Source organism: Martes martes, assembly GCF_963455335.1.
Source record: "Martes martes genome assembly, chromosome: 2".
In the NCBI taxonomy this organism is placed as follows: Eukaryota; Metazoa; Chordata; class Mammalia; order Carnivora; family Mustelidae; genus Martes; species Martes martes.
In genome coordinates this window covers 66,365,484-66,386,902 of record NC_137889.1, presented here as the reverse complement: position 1 = coordinate 66,386,902, position 21,419 = coordinate 66,365,484, and the positions used below count along the sequence as shown (strand labels likewise).

The following is a 21,419-nucleotide window of genomic DNA, read 5'->3' as shown; positions in this document are numbered from 1 at the left end:
TGGTTTGCATGAGAGAGGATGTCTCTCATAGCAGAAAACCTTCCAGAGATAATGACATAGAACTACCACCCAGGAGGGAAAAAGGGTAAGGGAACTCCCACAGGAAAGGGAAGTCAAAGAGAAGGGTTACATATCTGGGTAGGTCACTCAGCAGCAAGATGGGGAGTCTCTGGGTCAGAGAGTTCTGATCTGTAGTTGGTTGGGGTCTTTTATAGCCCTAAGGTTTATCTTATCTATGGCTAGCAGATGTTGGTTGCTGTTTTGTGTGATATGCAAAGCAGGTAGACTCTAAATGGCTGAAACTATACTTTTTTGGGAGATATTTGAAACAACTGGATGTCTAAGAATTTTAGGTTTGGAGCCAACAGGCTTTCAAGTGCTAGCCTGATGTAAGAAGTAAACAACATAGGGGCCAATGTGCAGGAATCATCTTTGGTTCATTTCTATAACTATGTTAGACATACTTCACCATTTTTAGCATCCCTCCTTTTATATAGTGAAGAAGAAAGTCTTTGATGTGGTCTTACAGACATCTAGAACACCCAAAAAATAGTTTAAAACATGTCATAATAGTTTGTTTTTAAGTTTGGGGTTTGAACTTGGAGAAAACAATATGGAAAGAATTGTTAGAGGAGCCAAAGTATAAGCAAAAGTCATAGGTGCCTTTAGAGTACAAAGAAATATAACACAGCCTCAGTAACATTAAATATTAGGAATACCAGATTTCACAAGAAGAAAACTAGAAAGAAAAAAAAGATAATTATGATAAAGGGAATATTTTTGTCACATAGGTAACTTCTATTGTCCGGGACAGCTATATTGAAGGCACTAAATGATTTTCCCTTTGTTAAATTAAGAGCAGACTGTGGATTCAAAACTCAGTCTGTCAGTTTAACAGAAAGTAAATCAAATTCTAATCTTACTTTTTTTGCATACCACTTAAATAACATTTTGTAGTCAAAGACTGATGAACATTTCTCTATTTTATGATTAAGCTCATCAAAATTGACTTGACTTGATCAAAATTTGATATATTTTAAAGCTTTTTTTCAAATCCATTATTTGTAAATATAATTCACTTTACATCAAGCCTTCTATAAAGTATTCTTCAATCTCAAATTTCCCTTTCTGTTATTCTTAGCATTCTAATTATTTAGAGAGATACTATTGATCAGAGTCCATATGTCTGAGGCTTAAGATAAAACTTTTTTCTTTTTAAGTTGATTAAAAAAACAGACAATACACATCCATCATTTTATAAACATGTTTGCATTTCTTCATTATTCTTTTACTTAATACAGTTCTAATTACTCATATTAACTATAGGTTTTAACCAAAATAACCAATTTCAATTCTCTTTCTCTCTCTCTCTCTCTCTCTCTCACACACACACACACACACACACACCCCTCTTTCACTTTTCACATACTTTGGCTAAGGACTCTGTTACATTCAAGGCAACTTAAGAGACAAGCAGAGCTCTCGTGCTTCAATAATTACATCACACATCACTTTACAGTTATACATAGCTCTTTAAGATTTGTTTCTCTCTTCTTGTTAGAACATGGAACTTAAGGTATAAACTTGGCTGACTTGGGTATTTCTACAACAGTTCTCTTATTCTTCTGAGAGAAGGGAGAAAAAAGTCAGGAACTCAAAATTTGTTATATTTCACTATAGGTCTTGAAACTCCGGACAGCCAGAAGTAATCATGAACATTTTATATTCATTGCCAGTTTATTTCATACATCAAGACCCATTCATAAAAATTGATATATTAACCAAACAAGAATCCTCTTAGAAGGCAGAGCTCTCTTCTAAGCTATTCAAAATCAATTTTAATTTAAACAAACTGAATGTTTTCCATCATTTTTTAAAAAGATTTTATTTATTTATTTATTTGACAGAGAGAGAGAGAGCACAAGCAGGCAGAGAGACAGGCAGAGAGAGAGGAGGAAGCAGGCTCCCCGCTGAGCAAGGAGCCCGATGTGGGACTCGATCCCAGGACCCTGAGACCATGAACTGAGCTGAAGGCAGTGGCTTAACCCACTGAGCCACCCAGGCGCCCCTTCCATCATTTTCTTTGCCTTTTCTGGCAGCTTTGTCTAAATAGAATATTTCTCCAGAATACAAAATTACATAGTTTTGACTCAATCTAAAAAAGTTTTCTCAGGAGAGAGGATGAGAGAAAGAACCAGTCATAGATAGAAAAGAGCTACAGTTACAAGAACATTATACAAAGTTAACTTTTCCTTTGCAAGGAGAGTAAGGACTTTTTTTCATTTATACACACAAGCTCAAAGAGAATGAATAGCCTTAGTTCTACATCTTTAGCTATAGGTTAAAAATAAATGTGGACCACAGTTTTCTGTGCCTGAGCAAATTTCTCTCCTCAGTTGTGGTTACTTGGGAGTAGGAAAAAGTTCTCTAAGGAATACTTGTTATGAAAGTCTCTTGGTATGGAGCTGGTCTTCATTCCAGTGGGAACAAAATTGTCTCAAGTATTTTTGGCTTTACTGGAGTTCAAACAACATGTAATACAAGGCATATCATAAGCTTCAAGACTCACAATAAAGACAAATGAAAAAGACTGAGATGCGATTCTCTGTCATCCACCATCTACCACCAAACAGAGAATAGGTGGCTGGTGAAATAATCAAAATCAGACTCCCAATATTTCAGTCACCAAGGAAAGAAAAATAATGTCGTTTGTACAAAGTAGAACAGGACTCCTTGAGAACCAGCTTACTTCAGACATCAGAGTAAACTCAGAGGGGGAAAAATGCAGAAATAGAGCCATGATTCTCACTCTGAGAATCAAGAAAGTTGGGCCTAGGATCCAGAGATCTATATACAGTCACTTTTTTAGGGCAACACCCAGTTCTGGTGTTTGAATAGATCTGGGCATCTCCTTGGAATTTCAGCTGTGAAACTTACAGAAACAAAAGAAATTAAGAAGAAAAAAAGAATGTTTTATATGCTAAAAGTTGCAAGGAAACTAGCCTTTGACCTTTGGATGGCTTAGAAAAAACTGACTACCATGTTAAAAAATAAAACATGTATAAATGAAAAAAGCAGACACAATATTACCAAGATTGCAGTCTGTCTGTCTGTAGTAGAAAGTCTGTAGTATTCTCACATATTTATCATCACTTCAAGGGCCATCCATATCAGTATGTCAGGGCTTGTCATGGTTTCCATTATAGTTGCCTGCTCCTGTGATCCTGTAGTCCATGACCTTAACAACATATCACCATGCATTTCAATTGAGAGCCTTTGTTAAGATCATTTTTCAGATGATTGGTAAGCAGAGTACCAGTGTCAAATTATTTTGATGTAGTTTTCAGTTTAAAATAGCTTCTGAGATAGGAAAGTTATTTTGACTAACCTGCTTTGTCATATGAAAATATTTTGTTCCTTAAATATTATATCTGACTTCTGAATAGTCACAGATAAGCTTTGACAAATTTGCTTCCTTTTGGATTTCCTTTCTTCACAAGTTTCATTTTATATATGTTATATTGATTCTGGCATATTCAAACTTCTTTGGAGAGTCCTATTGACATGTCCAGGTGATGTATTGAAATCTATGTACAAATTATAATACATTTCCTATTTTAATACATTTATGATTAAAATGAATTTAAGACTTTTCACAAGTGATTATTTTCTTATTAACTATAATATGAAACTTTTATATTTTATTTTTAGGCTAAAGTCTATTCTAAGTAAAAGTGGCAAACTGGACAATAAAGTTAAAAGGATTGGACCACACATAGAAATTTTCCAAGTGTTCCGGGAAAGGACCAAACTCATAAATAACAAAAGAGTAGTTAGAATGATCACCATCATGCAAGCCTATGTCAGAGGATGGCTTGAACGCAAAAGATTGCAGAGAATAATGATCAAGGTAAAGCATGTGTTAAATATAATGTGCACAAATTTTCTTATGTAGATATAAATTAATCAAGTTTTGAATAATAATCTGGTCAATGTATCTATGATAAAGTTCTGACTAAATTCTTTTCATAGAGAAAATGTTACGAATTTTCTACTCTGCTGACAGTTTCAGATTTGGTCAAACCAGAGAATCTGAACAAAAGGCTCAGTGTGTGCTTAACCCAGTAGTTCTGGGACCACTTTTATTCTATAGCCTACAACTTTACTGAATTCATTTATTAAATCTAATAGTATTTTGGTGGAGTCTGTTTTTTTATATATAGTATCATGTCATCTGAAAATAGTGATGATTTTATTTCTTCTTTTCCAATCTAAGAGCCTTTTATTTCCTCCCCCCACCTAATTACTGTGTCTAGGACTTCCAGTACAATGTTGAATAAAAGTGGTGAGAGTGGGCATCTTTGTTTTGTTCCTGATCTTAGAGGAAAAGGTTTTGACTTTTCATTACTGAGTATGATGTTAGCTCTAAGTATATTATATATGGCCTTTTTATTAGTTGAGTTATGGTCCCTCTATACCCATTTTATTGAGAGTTTTTATCATAAGTGAATGTTGAATTTTATCAAATTCTTCTTCTACATCTACTGAAATGATCATGTGATCTTTACCTTTATTTTCTTAATGTGGTGCATCATGTTGATTGATTTATGGATGTTTGAACATTCTTGCATCCCTGGAATAAAGTTCACTTGATCATGGTATATGAACATCTTAATGTACTGTTGAATTCAGGTTCCTAATACTTTGTTGAGGATTATGGTATCTGTGTTCATCGGGGACTCTGGCCTGTGATATATTTTCTTTCCTTTTTTTCTTTTCTTTCCTTTCCTTTTTTTCTTTCTCTTTTCTTTCCCTCTCCTCTCCTCTCCTCTCCTCTCCTCTCCTCTCCTCTCCTCTTCTCTCTTCCCTTCTCCCCCTTCCCCCCTTCCTTCCTCCTTCCTTCCTTCCTTCCTTCCTTCCTTCCTTCCTTCTTTCTCCTTCTCTGACTTTGGTATCAGGGTAGTACTGGCCTCATAAAATGAGTTTGGAAGTGTTCATTCTTTCCATTTTTTGGTAAGAGTTTGAGAAGTATAGGTATTAAATATACAGTAATAGTGTTTCTCAAGTGCTTCCAAAAAATTGAAAGAATGAACACTTCTAAACTCATTTTATGAGGCCAGTACTACCCTGATACTGATAACCAAAGTCATAGAAGGACTTCACCAAAAGAAAGAAAGAAAGAAAGAAAGAGGAAAAGAAAAGAAAAAAAGAGAGAAGAGAAGGAAAAAAAAAAGAAAAGAATCACAGGCCAGTGTCCCTGAGGAACACAGATACCATAATCCTCAACAAAATATTAGGAAACTGAATTCAATAGTACATTAAGGTGATCATATACCATGACAAAGTGAACTTTATTCCAGGGATGCAAGAATGTTTCAACATCCATAAATCAGTAAACAGGAAGCACCACATTAACAAAATGAAGGTAAAAATCATATGATTATTTCAGTAGATGTAGAAGAATTTGATGAAATTCAATGTTCACTTATGATAAAACTCTCAATAAAATGGGTATAGAGGGACCATGCCTTAACTGTTTCATTTAGGTCTTTTTATGAGGTTTTATTTTGTGCTTTTATTTGGAACATATTCATCTGTTTCCTCATTTTACTTGACTCTCTGTTTGTTTCTGTGTATTGAGTGAAACAGTTACCTTTAGCCTTGTGTAGGTGATAAAACTTCTCATTCAACCTTGCTTTAGCCCTTAGTTGTTTCTTGAACCTTTGTGATTGTGTAAGCAGCCTGATTAATTTTTGATAGGTCCCTGTTACTGAGGTGTGCCAAGTCCTGCCAGTGTCCCAATGAGAGGGACCTCATTTAGTACCAGGTTTCAGGCTGACTGGAAGCCAGACCCCCAGACAGTAGCTTTAAAAATATTCAATTATACAGTCCTATGGGGCTACAACTGTAAATCCTACTGACCTCCAGATCAGAAAATCTAGAAGATTCCTCTGAGTGATAGTTGCAAAATTTGGGGCTCCAGGTGAATAAATATATAATCTTCTTTGCTGGGAATTATTGTTGAAGAATAGTGAGGCCAGAGAAGTGTGCAAGGCTGATGTCACCCAGCTTACATTCCCTGAGAGTGCTTCTGTAGACTCTAGATGGGTGTTGCAAACCTGAAGCCTATCCTTTAGACTGAAGCTCTGTGATGAGTAAGTCACAGAGTCCCATTTTTACAGGAAAACTGGGGGTGTATTTCAATATGCTGACTATGGTTCTGTGGGAGGTAGTTTGCCAAGAGCTCTTTCCAATGGAAGTACTGTGCAGCCTAAGAACGTGCACCCTCTTGACCACTAGGGCCAGGCAACCAACAGGCATCATCTGTGTGGATTGTGCATACCCTCTGACTTTAGCAAGGCACGTGAAGAGTGTAGGGGGCAGGGCACACTCACTGGCTTCAGCAAGGCTGTGGGAAAATTTTTTATTTGCATATGCCTGTGGCCTTAGAGATGTAGTAGGAGAACATTTTGTTAGTGTGTGCCTGTTAGCTTTAGCAAGAGAGTGGGAGAATGTCATGATCACTTGCACTTGCTGGCCCCAGCCAGGTCACAGGCTTTAGCAAGGGACTGGGAGAATGTTGTGACTGCTCACACACATGGGCCCCAGCCAGTGTCACCACTGTTCACCCCTGCCAGCCTTAGCAAGGCAACAGGTTAGCACTAAATCTGCACATACCTGCTGTGCTAGCCAGGTTGGCGAGAGTGCAGAAATGGCATTTGCTAGTGTGTCCATCTCTGAAGAGAGTCCCAGCTGTCCCCTGCCCCTTGTCTTAAGACTAGCAAATGAATTCCCTTCACATGTAGTCCAGGTGCTTTTCAAACTTACTTTTGTGCTGGGTCCTGGGATTAGTGAGACTATAGCCAAGCCTTTTAAAAGGAGAACCTCAGTTCCCTACAGCCTTTGTCTCCTTTGAATGTAAGCCCTGTTGGTTTTCCTACCCATCTCTATATGGTCTTTTTATCCTTTGTTGTGAGGAACAGTTCTGCTAGTTTTCTTTTTCAGAGGAAATTGTCCACATGTAGCTATAGGTTTGGTGCGTTTGTAGGAAGAGGTAAGATCAGGATCTTCCTATGCCAACATCTTGGACCACCCCTCCGCACTACCTATATTGATTAATTATTCCACCACTCATTGTCCAAATTACACCTGGAGTTTTCTTAGACTTTTTCAAATTCCTCACTTTCTTATTCAGTTGATTGTCACCATAACATTTCTGTGTTGCTCTTCCTCTCTTTGTTTCTTGCCAGAGGTTCTATTTATCAGCCTTCACGTGGAGAACTACACTTGTCTCCTAATTATTCTCCTTGCTGCCTACCCCCTAATCTGTTATATATGCAGTTAAGAAAATTTCACTGATTGCCTTATTCCATTTCTTATACTCTTTTAATGGCCCTATATTGCTTATAGGAGAAAGTATGAATTCTCTAACATAGTACACATGACCTCCCTGGTCTGGCACTTGCCCACTGTCCATCTTCATCCCTTGATACTTTCTCACTAATGCCCTGTGCTCTAACAAAGCCCAAATTCTTTATTTTTTCCTATTATATTTTATGTTTTAATGCTATTCTCTTAAGCTAGAATACTCTTCCTCCCTAATCTTTGGATAAACTCCAACTCATCTTTCAAGATCTTTTTAAAATTATATGTGCTAAGACATTGTCCCTGGTCCATCAAGCAGAAATGATTTCTCTATTCTTTTGGTCATTATTGTGCTCATGTTATCTATATTATGATCTTTTATTTACATGTCTGTCATAAGCAATACCAATAAGTGACCTATTTGGGAGTACATGCTTGTTATCTTCAAATTTTTCACACCACATTGCTTTTTGACACACAATATACGGTCCTATTATTTTAACTATTTGCACTTTTTTCTGCTTTTTTTCTTTTTACTTAGTTATTTCTTCACGTTTACATGGTTTCTGTTTTGTTTGCTACTGTGTTCAAAAGGCTAGAATAGTGCTTGGTACATGGTAAGTATTCAACAAATATCTACTGAATGGATGAATTAATTCAACAAAATATAGTTATAGAAATTTATCAGGGTACTCTAATGATTCTCTTTTATATATAAAGAGAAATAATGTGGATGTATGTATTTAAGTATATGATACAGAATATATATCATATAATATATATTATGTATCACATGTATATGATATATGTATGAGTGTGCATTTATATTATGATTTAATTTAATTATATCATTTTCCGCTAATGAAGAGAATTGTAGAGTCATCAATCACCTCTGGGAGAAAAACAAGCCTAGTAAACTTAGAGACCAAGAATGGGCCCAAAATCATGGTGAAAAGGAGATACTGACAAGGAAATGTTGAATTTCTATGTAGAGGTAGAATTTTAAATGAAAAGAATGGGAAGCATGTTCAGAGTTGGGACCAATATAAACTAGATTATTGACTTTGATTTGGTTATAAAATTTGTTATGATCGTTGCTTTGCTTTTTTATTCTATCACTGGTATGGTGCTTTTTTTTTTTTTTTTAAAGATTTTATTTATTTATTTGACAGATCACAAGTAGGCAGAGGGGCAGGTAGAGAAAGAGGGGGAAGCAGGCTCCCTGCTGAGCAGAGAGCCGGATGTGGGGCTTGATCCCAGGACCCTGAGATTATGACCTGAGCGGAAGGCAGAGGCTTTAACCCTGAGCCACCCAGGCGCCCCAGGTATGGTGCTTTTTATGTTGAATGGCTGCTTTGTTTGTATGGTTAATGTTGTTTTGTCTGCCATTGAACAGCTAGTGCAGGAGGCTTGTAATGCATACATTGTCAGGTTCCAGGACTGTGCCTATGTGCAGGATTGTTTTTTGGGGAATTCTTGATAGACTTTCTGCTCTAGCAGCTGCACAGCAAATCACTGGGTAATTGTCAGCGCCATGGCAATCCCTCTGCTAGAAAACTTCCATGGTCATATTGTTTGGCTGCCACTTCAGAGCTGGTAGTTGTGGACAGTGTCTACTAGAAAGTCTCTTTGAATTACCTCAAGAGACCATACAATTTCCATAATTTCCTGTGAAATACTCCAGTTTGGGTTTATTTAGAAATAATGAAGCGCCACTGAACTATCACATCAGTCATATGGGTACCACAAATGTCATTGCATTTGACTGTCAGTGTTATTTATTTCCACCATTCGAAGTGTCCTTTTCCTTTTAAAAACTCTGTGCTGTTTGTTTGCATGTATTTGGGAATAAGTAATAGTGATATAAAAAAAAAAAAAACCAAACAGTTAACGTACAAAAATAGTATTTTTTTCTCATTGTGATTCCTCTGAGCTTTTACATAATTTCAGTATTTTTCTTTGAATATTTATAATTAAAAATTTTAAATTTCAGTCTTAAATTAATATATTCATTTGCTATTTGCCCAAAATACTGAAATTCTAGGGCATTTGAAGAGCTCATGGTTGCAACAAGAAAGTGTTGAAAATCAATCATCTTTGAATAAATATTTGTTGAATAAATAAACTTGGAATAGTTCTAAAAAATCCGAGTATTAAGATTACCATAGCAATAGACTATGCATAAGCCAGTGGTCTTTAACCTTTTGGAGGTCACAGAACACTTTGAAAATTTGATAAAGTATGGATTTCCTCCCATTATCTCAAAACACACACACATAAAATAAGAAAATCCTGGAGCCCAATCTCGGTCCCCATGGCACAGGTGACACTGAACAGAAAAGTTATTTTTTTTTTTTTATAACAGTTACTATGTATTGGATCCAGTTTCTTGTCTGGTGTGTGATCTCATAGAGCATATAGTCTAGAGAGACATGCAGATAATTAAAAGAAGTCTTAGGTACTATTAGAGAACTTAGGAAGACATTTAATCCAAAAGATTGTGTCTGGTGAGGGGGTTGGATAGTGCCAATACATTGAGATCCAGAAAATGAGGGGTAGTTATATTTTGTCAGGAAGACTGATAGGCTGAGAGAGTTGTAGGAACAGTAAAAGACAATCAATGACCGTAGGTGAGCTAGAACATTGAGGGGCCAAGAACTGTTTGGGAGGATATTGGCAGTAGAGGAAGCTGAGATAGCAGTCAGATTAAGCATGTTGTTGTTCTTTTTCTTTTTTTTTTTTAAGATTTTTTTTTTTTTTTGACAGAAAAGAGAGAGCGAGAGAGAGAGAGCAAGAGTGTGCAAGCAGGGGGAACTGCAGAGGAAGAGGGAGAAGCAGACTCTCTGCTAAGTAGGGAGCCCCATGTGGAGCTGGGTCCCAACACCCTGGCATCATGACCTGAGCTGAAGGCAGACGCTTAACCAATTGAGCCACCCAGATGTCCTGATTAAGCATGTTCTTAAAAATCATGCTAAGGAGTTTGCTTTTACTTAGTATATGGGAATGGATGATTTTAAAGCCAATCAGTGACATTAATTGATTTGCCTTTTAGAAAGATTACTGACTCTGGGCAGTGAATTGGGGGATGAGGATGACAGATTAGAAGGTGGACAACGAGTATGCTTTTTCAGTAATTTGGTGTGTGATAATAGAGATTTGAGTTAGGGCTGGAGAGATGGAAGAGAAAGGACACTGGGTTTGAGTGGATTTGAAGATAAGGGAGAGAGAGGAGTCAAGAACAATTCCTCAATTTTTGTGCTTCTTGTCTTGGGCATCCTGGTGGATGGTTGTGAAATACAGAATTTAAGAAGAAGAGCAGGTAGGAGAGGGAAGGAAAGAAAAAGAATTAGAGTCCAGTTTCCAACACTGGCTTTGAATTACCTGTGGGAAATCTTTGAGATGTCTGGGAGGCAGTTGACTGTTTGGGTCCAAAACTCAGAAGGAAGATTGGGCCATAAGGAAACATTTAGACTTCTTCAGTAGTTTTTGAATTCTTTTCTACCTTAACACACTTGAGGAAGACAATAAAACCTTCCCACTCATTAAAGTAACCCCATTTAGCAGTGATTCTCATGTTATTTCTGAGAAAGTTCTTTACCTAGGTGGCTGCATGGCTCCCTTCATTCAGGTCTGTGCTCATTGTTAATTATCAAAAATCTGCTCCACACTGCCTTGTAAAGAGGTAACATCCAGTCTGGTCACTCCTTGTTCTATTTAAAAGACTTCAAACCACTTACTGCCAACTAGCACATAGATATTTGTTTATTGGATTACTGTTTCTTCCATTACAATGTAACTCCCTGAGACAAGAATTTTGCCTTCTGTATTCATTAATCTATTCACAAAGTGTAGAATACCCTGTTACATAATAGGCTCCTAATTAATTAGCTAAATTACATAAAGTATGTAAATTAAAATAAGTAATTTTCAACATGATGGAGGATGTATAATAGCTTATTTGGATGAGAGGATGTGACATTTGAAAATTTTTTTCTAAATATTTTGGTTCAGCTCCCTGACCAAGGATAGCTTCCGGTACTCTGCATATTTGAGATCTGTATATTTGAGATCATTATTAGTGATACTGACTGGAGCCCGGGGAATATTGTATTAAGAAGGTGGAGTCACTAATCTCCAATACTGCTAGGAATAAAGGTCTAGACAGAATTTTCTGTCTTTACAACAGTTAGTTCATGGATGAACTTTACAAATTTCATTGGAGTGATGTGGAAAGCAAGGAAGTAAAAACATCTAAGAGACACTATGAGGTATAGCGAAAAATAGTTTACAATGGAAAATAATTAAGTACATTTAAATGTTTATTGCAAAAACCAATAAGAGGGGAAGTTTGATGATATAAGAGAGGTGAGGATATTCCATATTAGAAGGCTAAGAATATTGGAGGGGGTTGTGTTTATAAGACACCTGACAGGATTAGCCTTAGGTAAAAGAGACATATTTCTCTGTTGTAGGACCAGAGGATGTTGCTGAGTGTTTAGATTGATGATAGGAAATTGAGATAACAATAATCTAATGTTTTTCCCTTGGTGAAGTGGGTGACAAGGTCATTTGCTGAGAGTGAGCATTTAGAAGGTGAGTTTGAATGCAAATGACAAAAAGAGAGATGCCCAGAAAAACATAGGTGAATTTTGATGCCACTTTGAGAACCCAGAGGAGTTGGTGATGAAGATTTGAAGTGATACCATTCCTCTAAGTTATATAATTATCTTTACTAGCTATGAAAAGTAAGGCATAGAGAGTTAACAAAACTTGTCTAAAGTTAGAGATCCATCCAATGGCATAGCTGAATTTTGAGTATCAAACCTAAGTCTGCCTAGTTCTAGACACTTTAAAACATTAGACCATTCTGGTAACAATAGTATTCAATGATCATTGCAAAATAGTGGAATCTTTTCTTAGGCCAGGCTCAACATAGACATTGGAGTGTCCTGCCAAAAGCCAAGATTAGATTAAAACTCCCTTCTGATGTAGAGCCAATTGGTATGTGGTCACATCGGAGAGATGATTCGGAGAGCCTGAGCTGTATTGATATAAAGGAGCACCAATTGTGTGGCAACTAGAAGTTGCTACTTAAATTTTGCAGAGATACATGAGAGGAAGACAAGATTCAGTGATACCATTGACCAAGAATGTGTACTCACAGTCTTTATACTAAGCAATTAGAGATAGAAAAATTAAGCATGTGCTTCAGGTATGTTATAATCATTCTGACCAAGATCAAAGTGAGTGGCAGCTGACACAGAAAAGAGGCCTGAAGAGAGTAGGATCCAACCTAGGAGAAAGACATTTTCTTTACACACGTGTGTGGCTAAGGGCTTCACTAATTCTTTAGTGCGTGGGGAAGTGAATACAAAAATCACATTTAACATTATGTGTGGCTTATATACTTGTAAGTGTGTTTATGTATGTGTGTGTAAGATAACAATTCAGAATATTCAATCCTTATTTCATTGGGTTTTAGTTTAGGTTTAAAAGGCTAAACTAGGTTTAAAAACCTGTTTTAAATTTAAAAACCTTTTCCTGCTTTGTTTTTTTTTTTAATTAAATTTTTTATTTATTTTCAGCGTAACAGTATTCATTGTTTTTTCACCACACCCAGTGCTCCATGCAATCTGTGCCCTCCCTAATACCCACCACCTGGTTCCCCCACCCTCCCACCCCACCCCTTCAAAACCCTCAGGTTGTTTTTCAGAGTCCATAGTCTCTCATGGTTCACCTCCCCTTCCACTTTCCCTCAACTCCCTTCTCCTCTCCCTCTACCCTTGTCCTCTATATTATTTGTTATGCTCCACCAATAAGTGAAACCATATGATACTTGACTTTCTCTGTTTGACTTATTTCACTCAGCATAATCTCTTCCAGTCCTGTCCATGTTGCTACAAAAGTTGGGTATTCGTCCTTTCTGATGGAGGCATAATACTCCATAGTGTATATGGACCACATCTTCCTTATCCATTCATCCGTTGAAGGGCATCTTGGTTCTTTCCACAGTTTGGCGACTGTGGCCATTGCTGCTATAAACATTGGGGTACAGATGGCCCTTCTTTTCACTGCATCTGTATCTTTGGGGTAAATACCCAGCAGTGCAATTGCAGGGTCATAGGGAAGCTCTATTTTTAATTTCCTGAGGAATCTCCACACTGTCCTCCAAAGTGGCTGCACCAGCTTGCATTCCCACCAACAGTGTAAGAGGGTTCCCCTTTCTCCACATCCTCTCCAACACACGTTGTTTCCTGTCTTGCTAATTTTGGCCATTCTAACTGGTGGTAAGGTGGTATCTCAATGTGGTTTTGATTTGAATCTCCCTGATGGCTAGTGATGATGAACATTTTTTCATGTGTCTGGTAGCCATTTGTATGTCTTCATTGGAGAAGTGTCTGTTCATATCTTCTGCCCATTTTTTAATATGATTATCTGTTTTGTGTGTGTTGAGTTTGAGGAGTTCTTTATAGATCTTGGATATCAACCTTTTATCTGTACTGTCATTTGCAAATATCTTCTCCCATTCCGTGGGTTGCCTCTTTGTTTTGATGACTGTTTCTTTTGCTATGCAGAAGCTTTTGATCTTGATGAAGTCCCAAAAGTTCATCTTTGCCTTTGTTTCCTTTGCCTTTGGAGACATATCTTGAAAGAAGTTGCTGTGGCTGATATCAAAGAGGTTACTCCCTATGTTCTCCTCGAGGATTCTGATGGATTCCTGTCTCACGTTGAGGTCTTTTGCTAAGATTCTCAACAAGATCCTAGCAAACAGGATCCAACAGCACATTAAAAAGATTATCCACCATGACCAGGTGGGATTCATCCCTGGGTTACAAGGATGGTTCAACATTCGCAAATCAATCAATGTGATAGAACAAATCAATAAGAGAAGAGAGAAGAACCACATGATCCTCTCAATTGATGCAGAAAAAGCTTTTGACAAAATCCAGCATCCGTTCCTGATTAAAACGCTTCAAAGTATAGGGATAGAGGGAACATTCCTGAACTTCATCAAATCTATCTATGAAAAACCCACAGTAAATATCATCCTCAATGGGAAAAAGCTTGCAGCCTTCCCATTGAGATCAGGAACACGACAAGGATGCCCACTCTCACCACTCTTGTTCAACATAGTATTAGAAGTCCTAGCAACAGCAATCAGACAACAAAGAGAAATAAAAGGTATCCAAATTGGCAAGGAAGAAGTCAAACTCTCTCTCTTCGCAGATGACATGATTCTTTATATGGAAAACCCGAAAGACTCCACCCCCAAACTACTAGAACTCATACAGCAATTCAGTAATGTAGCAGGATACAAAGTCAATGTCCAGAAATCAGTGGCTTTCTTATACACTAACAATGAAAATACAGAAAGGCAAATTAGAGAATCGATTCCATTTACTATAGCACCAAAAACCATAAGATACCTCGGAATAAACCTAACCAAAGAGGTTAAAGATCTGTACTCGAGGAACTACAGAACACTCCTAAAAGAAATTGAAGAAGACACAAAAAGATGGAAGACCATTCCATGCTCTTGGATGGGAAGAATAAACATCGTTAAAATGTCTATACTGCCCAGAGCAATCTATACTTTTAATGCCATTCCGATCAAAATTCCACCAGTATTTTTCAAAGAGCTGGAGCAAATAATACTAAAATTTGTATGGAATCAGAAGAGACCCCGAGTTGCTAAGGAAATGTTGAAAAACAAAAATAAAACTGGTGGCATCACGTTACCTGATTTCAAGCTTTACTACAAAGCTGTGATCACCAAGACAGCATGGTACTGGCATAAAAACAGACACATGGACCAGTGGAACAGAGTAGAGAGCCCAGATATGGACCCTCAACTCTATGATCAAATAATCTTTGACAAAACAGGAAAAAATATCCAGTGGAAAAAAGACAGTCTCTTCAATAAATGGTGCTGGGAAAACTGGACAGCTATATGTAGAAGAATGAAACTTGACCATTCTCTTACACCGTACACAAAGATAAACTCAAAATGGATAAAAGACCTCAACGTGAGACAGGAATCCTGCTTTGTTTTTAATACGGTTTTTGTATAAAGACCCTTTTTGATAATGTCATATGCAAGTGTTTAGACAAGGTTAGACTTCAGTTCATATATATGGGCAAGTTATCTACTTATATGTCTAACATCATTTTTTAAAAGTTAAAAAGTTGAACTGTGGATAACACTTGATACTGCCCCAGTGTTAAAAAAACTCAACATGTAAAAATCTCTTATAAACTAATAAGAAACACACTATCATAACAATAAAAGAAATAGGTAGAAGACATGAACTAGTACTTTACTGTAGAAGAAGCACAAGTGGCAAATAAATATGAAAACAGAGGACTCTAGCTATCTAAGCTATCTAAGAAATTAAGCCCAACTAAGTGTCATAAGGTAGTGAAATTCTCCAAACAAGCAATCCATTCATTACTTTTTTGAAATAAGACATGACCATATCAACCATAAGGCAGACTAAAAGTGCATACTAGAAAAATTTTTAAACATTGATGTGTGGTAAGTATGGTACATTTACCCTTTAAGTCAACATGGATTAAAAATTATAATTACTAATTTATAAGTCTTTTAAATTCTAATATTATTTTTGTAATTATTAGAGAAAAAATTCACGGACTTAAATACATTCTTAAAAAAATGAAAATGGATGAATTAAGTCTTCAATTCAAAAAGTCAAGAATAGGAAAATAATTCTTTAAAAAGGAATTCATAAAGATAAGTAGAGAAATTAATGAGCTAGTAAATGTAAAATGTAAAAATAATTGAATTGATAAATAAAATAGAACTATTTAGAAAAAAAACCTGAAATAAATTAATTTTTACAATTTAATTTTTAAAGCCTATTGCAATAGAATGTGGAAAATGTATTTATATAAATATATAGTCACAGTTAAAAGGCAAACTTATAAAGCAAAGTTTATACCTTCGCTGAAAAGGATTAAAGAGTTTTAGAAATCAACATGAAAAACCTGAAAAGTCCAGGAAAATTTAAGTTAAAGATAGTAATATAAAATTTTCAAAAGAAAGAAAGTAAATATGGATTTGAGCACCCCTAGTGAACAGCCTAGGCAAGAATCACCATTGCAGAATAATGCCTTAATAAAACTTCTTTTTTTTTTTTCCTGGCCAAGTGGGTTACATATTATAGAAATCAGGATGCCCAGCCTAGGAAGCTTCCATGAAGGTAGCCATCTTTGAAAATTCTATGCTATGGGAACCATGGGTATCTGATGACAAAGTTTTTCATATTGAGGCTCTCTGAGCTTCAAGATTATAGTATTTTATAGTGCATGTGTTTTAGGCAACCTACACAATAAACATTAATAAATACATCCAAAATTTAAGAAACTGGGTGAAATAGATGAAATGAAAAGGGCAAAATCAGATTAAATATATATAGAAGAAATATGTAAATATGGGGCTTTACTGTCTATATTGCTGTTTTATAGGCTTTGTCTCATGGACCAAATTTGAGAGCAGTTATAAAGATGTATCGTAGACAGATCCATCGTGTTAAATATCGACTTGGTCTTTGGAGGACAAGACAAATTATAAACTTTGCAGAGCTAGAGGAATGGATGGACAGAAAAAAGTGTAAGTGATACAGTCATTCCTGGTTTGATTTTAAATTTGGAATTCATTTAACCATTGGAATTTTATATATAATTTACATGTAATTATCCATAGACACTGAAGGTAAAACTATTTTATAATCCTGAAATCTATCTGCATTTTATTTTTTTAAAATATTTTTAAAAAGTTTTATTTAAATTCCACTTAGTTAACATGCAATGTAGTATTAGTTTCAGGTCTACAATATTTTGAGTCAGTACTTCCATACAATATCTGGAGGCTATTTGCATTTTAAAGTGATGTATGTTCCATTTAACTTATTAGGATCCTGTGTTTATAAGCAACAGAAAACCCAGTCTAGTTAACCAAAGCAAAAAGGAAATTTAAAAGAAAAATACAGGAAATGTAACTTAAGAGTCAGATTTCATACAGAACTCAACACAGAACTTTTTTCAGGGCTCCTGTGTGGTTCAGTTGGATAAGTGTCTGTCTTCTGCCCAGGTCATGATCCCAGGGTCCTGGGATTGAGCCCCAAGTGGGTCTCTCTGCTCAGCGGGGAGTCTGCTTCTCATTTTCCTCTGCTCCTTCCCCTTGCTCATGCTCTCTCTCTCTCTCTCTCTCAAATAAATAAATAAAATCTTAAAACAAAACAAACAAAGAAAACACACAAAAAACAGAGCTACTTCAGAGATTTAGAGAGCAAAACGTAAGGAAAAATTTCTTTTTGACTTTGGGAGATAGATAAGCTATTATCACTTTTAAGACTTTTTTGTTTCTATGCTTTAAGTTCAAATTCCAAGGAAAGAGCACCTGATTGGTTTAATTTGAATCATGAGTCCAGTACTCTTCCATGGGAGGGCAGAGTCCTTTGCTTGAGAGTTGCACAGAAGCTCTATCCACTGGGGGAAGAATAGCTCCCCAAAGGAAAACTACGTATTGCTAACATAAGAATAGCTAATGGACACCAAGTAGACTAAATAGATATCTATTATGTGTTACTTGTTAGTGTTGATATTTTGTCCACAGAATGCTTTCCCTAATATATATCTTAGCTTTCAGAGAGCCTCATTCCTATTATATTTAATGAATTTACATTGCTTAGGATTAGGATGGACATTATAACCAGTGTCTTGATTAAAAAAATAATAAATGAGGACTTCTTGTTTTTGGTTCTACATGTAAGGAGCTTATACATCTCCACTCCATCTTAACAACAAGGGAAAAAGCTGAATAGACTAAAAAATTTACTCTTTTCATGGGTCTATAAGAGAAGAGAAGACACGGATCAAAACACTGCCACCAAGATTAAAGAGACTGACATACAGTGAGTTGCAGTTTCCCAGAGCAGAGACTCATAAGTAGAAATGAATGTGGGAGGAAACAAGTGTTGGCAAGGATGTGGAGAAAAAGGAACGTTTATGCACTATTGGTGGGAATGCAAACTGGTGCAGCCACTGTGGAAAATAGCATGGAGGTTCCTCAGAAACCTAAAAATAGAAATACCCTACAATCCAGTAAATCACACCACTGTGTATTTACCCAAAGAATACAAAAACACTAATTCAAGATGATATATGCATCCATATATTTATTGTAGCATTATGTACAATAGCCAAATTATAGAAGCAATGCAAGTGCAAGTGACCACTGATAAATGAATGGATAAAGAAGAAGTGGTATATATACACTATGGAACATTACTCAGCCGTAAAAAAAAGGAATTGCATCTTGCTATTTGTAACAACATGGTTGGATCTAGAGTAAATGCCAAGTAAAATAAGTCAGAGAAAGACAAATACCATATGATTTTACTCACGTGTGGAATTTAATAAACAAATGAATAAAGAGAAAAGAGAAAAACCAAGACCAGACTCTTTAGAGAACAAATTGGTGGTTACCGGAGGGAAAGTGGTAGGGGGATGTGTGAAATGGGTGAAGAGGATCAAGAGTACACTTATCTATGATGAGCACTGAGTAATGTAGAGAATTATTGAATCACTATATTGTACATCTGAAACAAATGTAACATTGTATGTTAATTACACTGGAATTAAAATTAAAAAAAAAAAGAATTTGATGTAAGAACGAGTGCCAGGTAGGAAAATTGAACCATCGTTGGCAAATAGCTGGAAGCTCAATGTGAACAATTCTGAGAGTTAAAAACTTCAGAAGGACTCAGTCATAAGACCCCCACAGTATCATTATAATTACCTCTAGAAGCTTGACCAGATTCCCACAGTAAATGTAAGAAAAAGGGAACTATTTTGAAATTTGCTAGAGCACAATTTTCTTTTCTTTTTTTTTTTTTTAAAGATTTTATTTATTTATTTGACGGAGAGAGAGAGAAAGACCACAAGTAGGCAGAGAGGCAGGCAGAGAGAGAGTGGGGGAAGCAGGCTCCCTGCCGAACAGAGAGCCCGATGTGGGGCTCAATCCCAGGACCCTGAGATCACGACCTGAACTGAAGGCAGAGGCTTAACCCACTGAGCCACCCAGGTGCCCCGAGCACACTTTTTTTAAGAAGGTCTACATTCAGGGGAAGTTAGTTAACCGGAGCCTAGCCTGCTGGGTTATTTTCTGAACTTAACTGATGTGGTGAAGAGAAATACCCAATTTCAGTCCACTTTGGCCATCCTGTCCCACCTATAGGGGGAGAGAAAAAAAACGAGAAACACTTGTATAATTTACAGTCCAGAGACACAGGGTCATTAAGAGACTGCAACCTAATCATAGGTCTGTAGAACACTTCCTTCCATGCCTTACTACCACATTACTAAAGGTCTATTTGCAACAGTTCCTTTTACTTGATACATCACGTCTGGCTATCAAGAAAAAATTAAAGCTATACAAAAAAGCAAAAAAGCACAGTTTGAATAGACAAAGCATCAGAACCAGAAATGGCAGCGATGTTGGAATTATCAGATCAGAGATTTAAAGCAACTATGATTAACACACTACAGGCTCTAATGGATAAAGTAGACAGCATGCAAAAACAAGTGGGTGATGTAAGCAGAGAGATGGAAATCCTAAGAAAGAACCAAAAAAAAAAAAAAAATGCTAGAGATAACACTGTAATAGAGATGAGGAATGCCTTTGATGATCTTATTAGTAGATTAGACATGGCTGAGGAAAAACTCCCTGAGCTAGAGGATAAATCAGTAGAATCCTTGAAAACTGAAAAAGCAAGAGAGCAAAGACTAAAAAGAAAAAAAGAAGAAAACCTGAACAAAATACCCAGGAGCTATAGGACAATTACAGAAAGAGTAACATAAGGATAATGGGAATACTAGAAGGAGAAGAAAAAGAGAAAATAACAGAACAGATATTTAAAAATAATGACTGAGAATTTCCCCAAATTATTCTTGGACACCAAGCCACAGATTCAAGAATCTTAGAGAACACCAAGCAGAATAAATTCCAAAAATTACAGTTATTTTGGTATAGGCATTATCATCTTCAAACTACAGCAAATCAAAGATAAAAAATCCTGAAAGAAACCGGATGTAAAAAGCACCTAGCCTATAGCGGAAGAAAGATAAAAATTACATGCAATCTATTAGAAACCATACAAACAAGAAGGGAGTGAAATATTTAAACTGGTGGGAGAGGAAAAAAAAGAACAAACCCAACAAAAAACAAAAAACCTAAACCTAAAGTGATGGGAGAAAAAAACAAACAAACCTGCCTAAGAAGAAAAGAACAAGGACACACATTATTAATATTAGAAAAAGAGGATATTTCCATGCATACTTTGGACACTAAAAGGAAAATAAAGGAATACTATGAACAACTTTAATTTACAAAATTGATATCCTAAATAAAGTGGACCAATTCCTTGAAAGACACAATCTGCTAAAACTCAAACAAGAAGAAAGAGACAATCTGAATAGGCCTATGTCTATTAAATAAATTGAGTTGGTAATTAATAACCTTCCAAACAGAAAGCACCAGGCCCAGATGGCTTCACCGGTGAATTCTACTAAACACTTAAAATTTTATTTATGTTTTGAGAGGGAGAGAGAGAAAACATGTGAGCAGGAGGGGAGGGGCAGAGAGAGAAACTTCTCAGGCTCCATGCCCATTGTAGAGCCTGACATGGGGCTCTATCTCTCGACCCTGATATCATGATCTCAACCAAATTCAAGAGTTGGACACTTAACTGACTTAGACACCCAGGTGCCCCAATTCCCTATAATCTTTTTCAGTGGTTAGAAGCAGAGGGAATACTTCCTAACTCATCCTATGTGGCCAGTATAAACCTAACACCAAAAATAGGCAAAGACCTTATAAGAAAACTACAGAACAGAATTCCTCTGAATATAGATGCAAAATCCTCAATAAAATAGTAGCAAATCAAATCCAAAAAAGTATAAAAAGTATTATATACCACCACCAAATGGAATTTATCCCAGGTATGCAAGACTGGCTAAGTATTTGAAAATCA

At 36.3% G+C, this 21,419-nt stretch overlaps 1 protein-coding gene across 1 annotated transcript in view; it reads left to right on the top strand.

Annotated features, from left to right (window-relative positions):
• The window catches only part of IQCM (IQ motif containing M), a gene marked incomplete at both ends in the record, with an annotated part of 355,679 nt that overhangs the window by 152,993 nt on the left and 181,267 nt on the right, over positions 1-21,419 (top strand). Inside the window, 2 exons of the mRNA XM_080796315.1 lie at positions 3,712-3,910; positions 16,852-16,996. Of these exons, the coding sequence (XP_080652441.1) occupies positions 3,712-3,910; positions 16,852-16,996 (344 nt within the window). The remainder of the gene's footprint in view (positions 1-3,711; positions 3,911-16,851; positions 16,997-21,419) is intronic.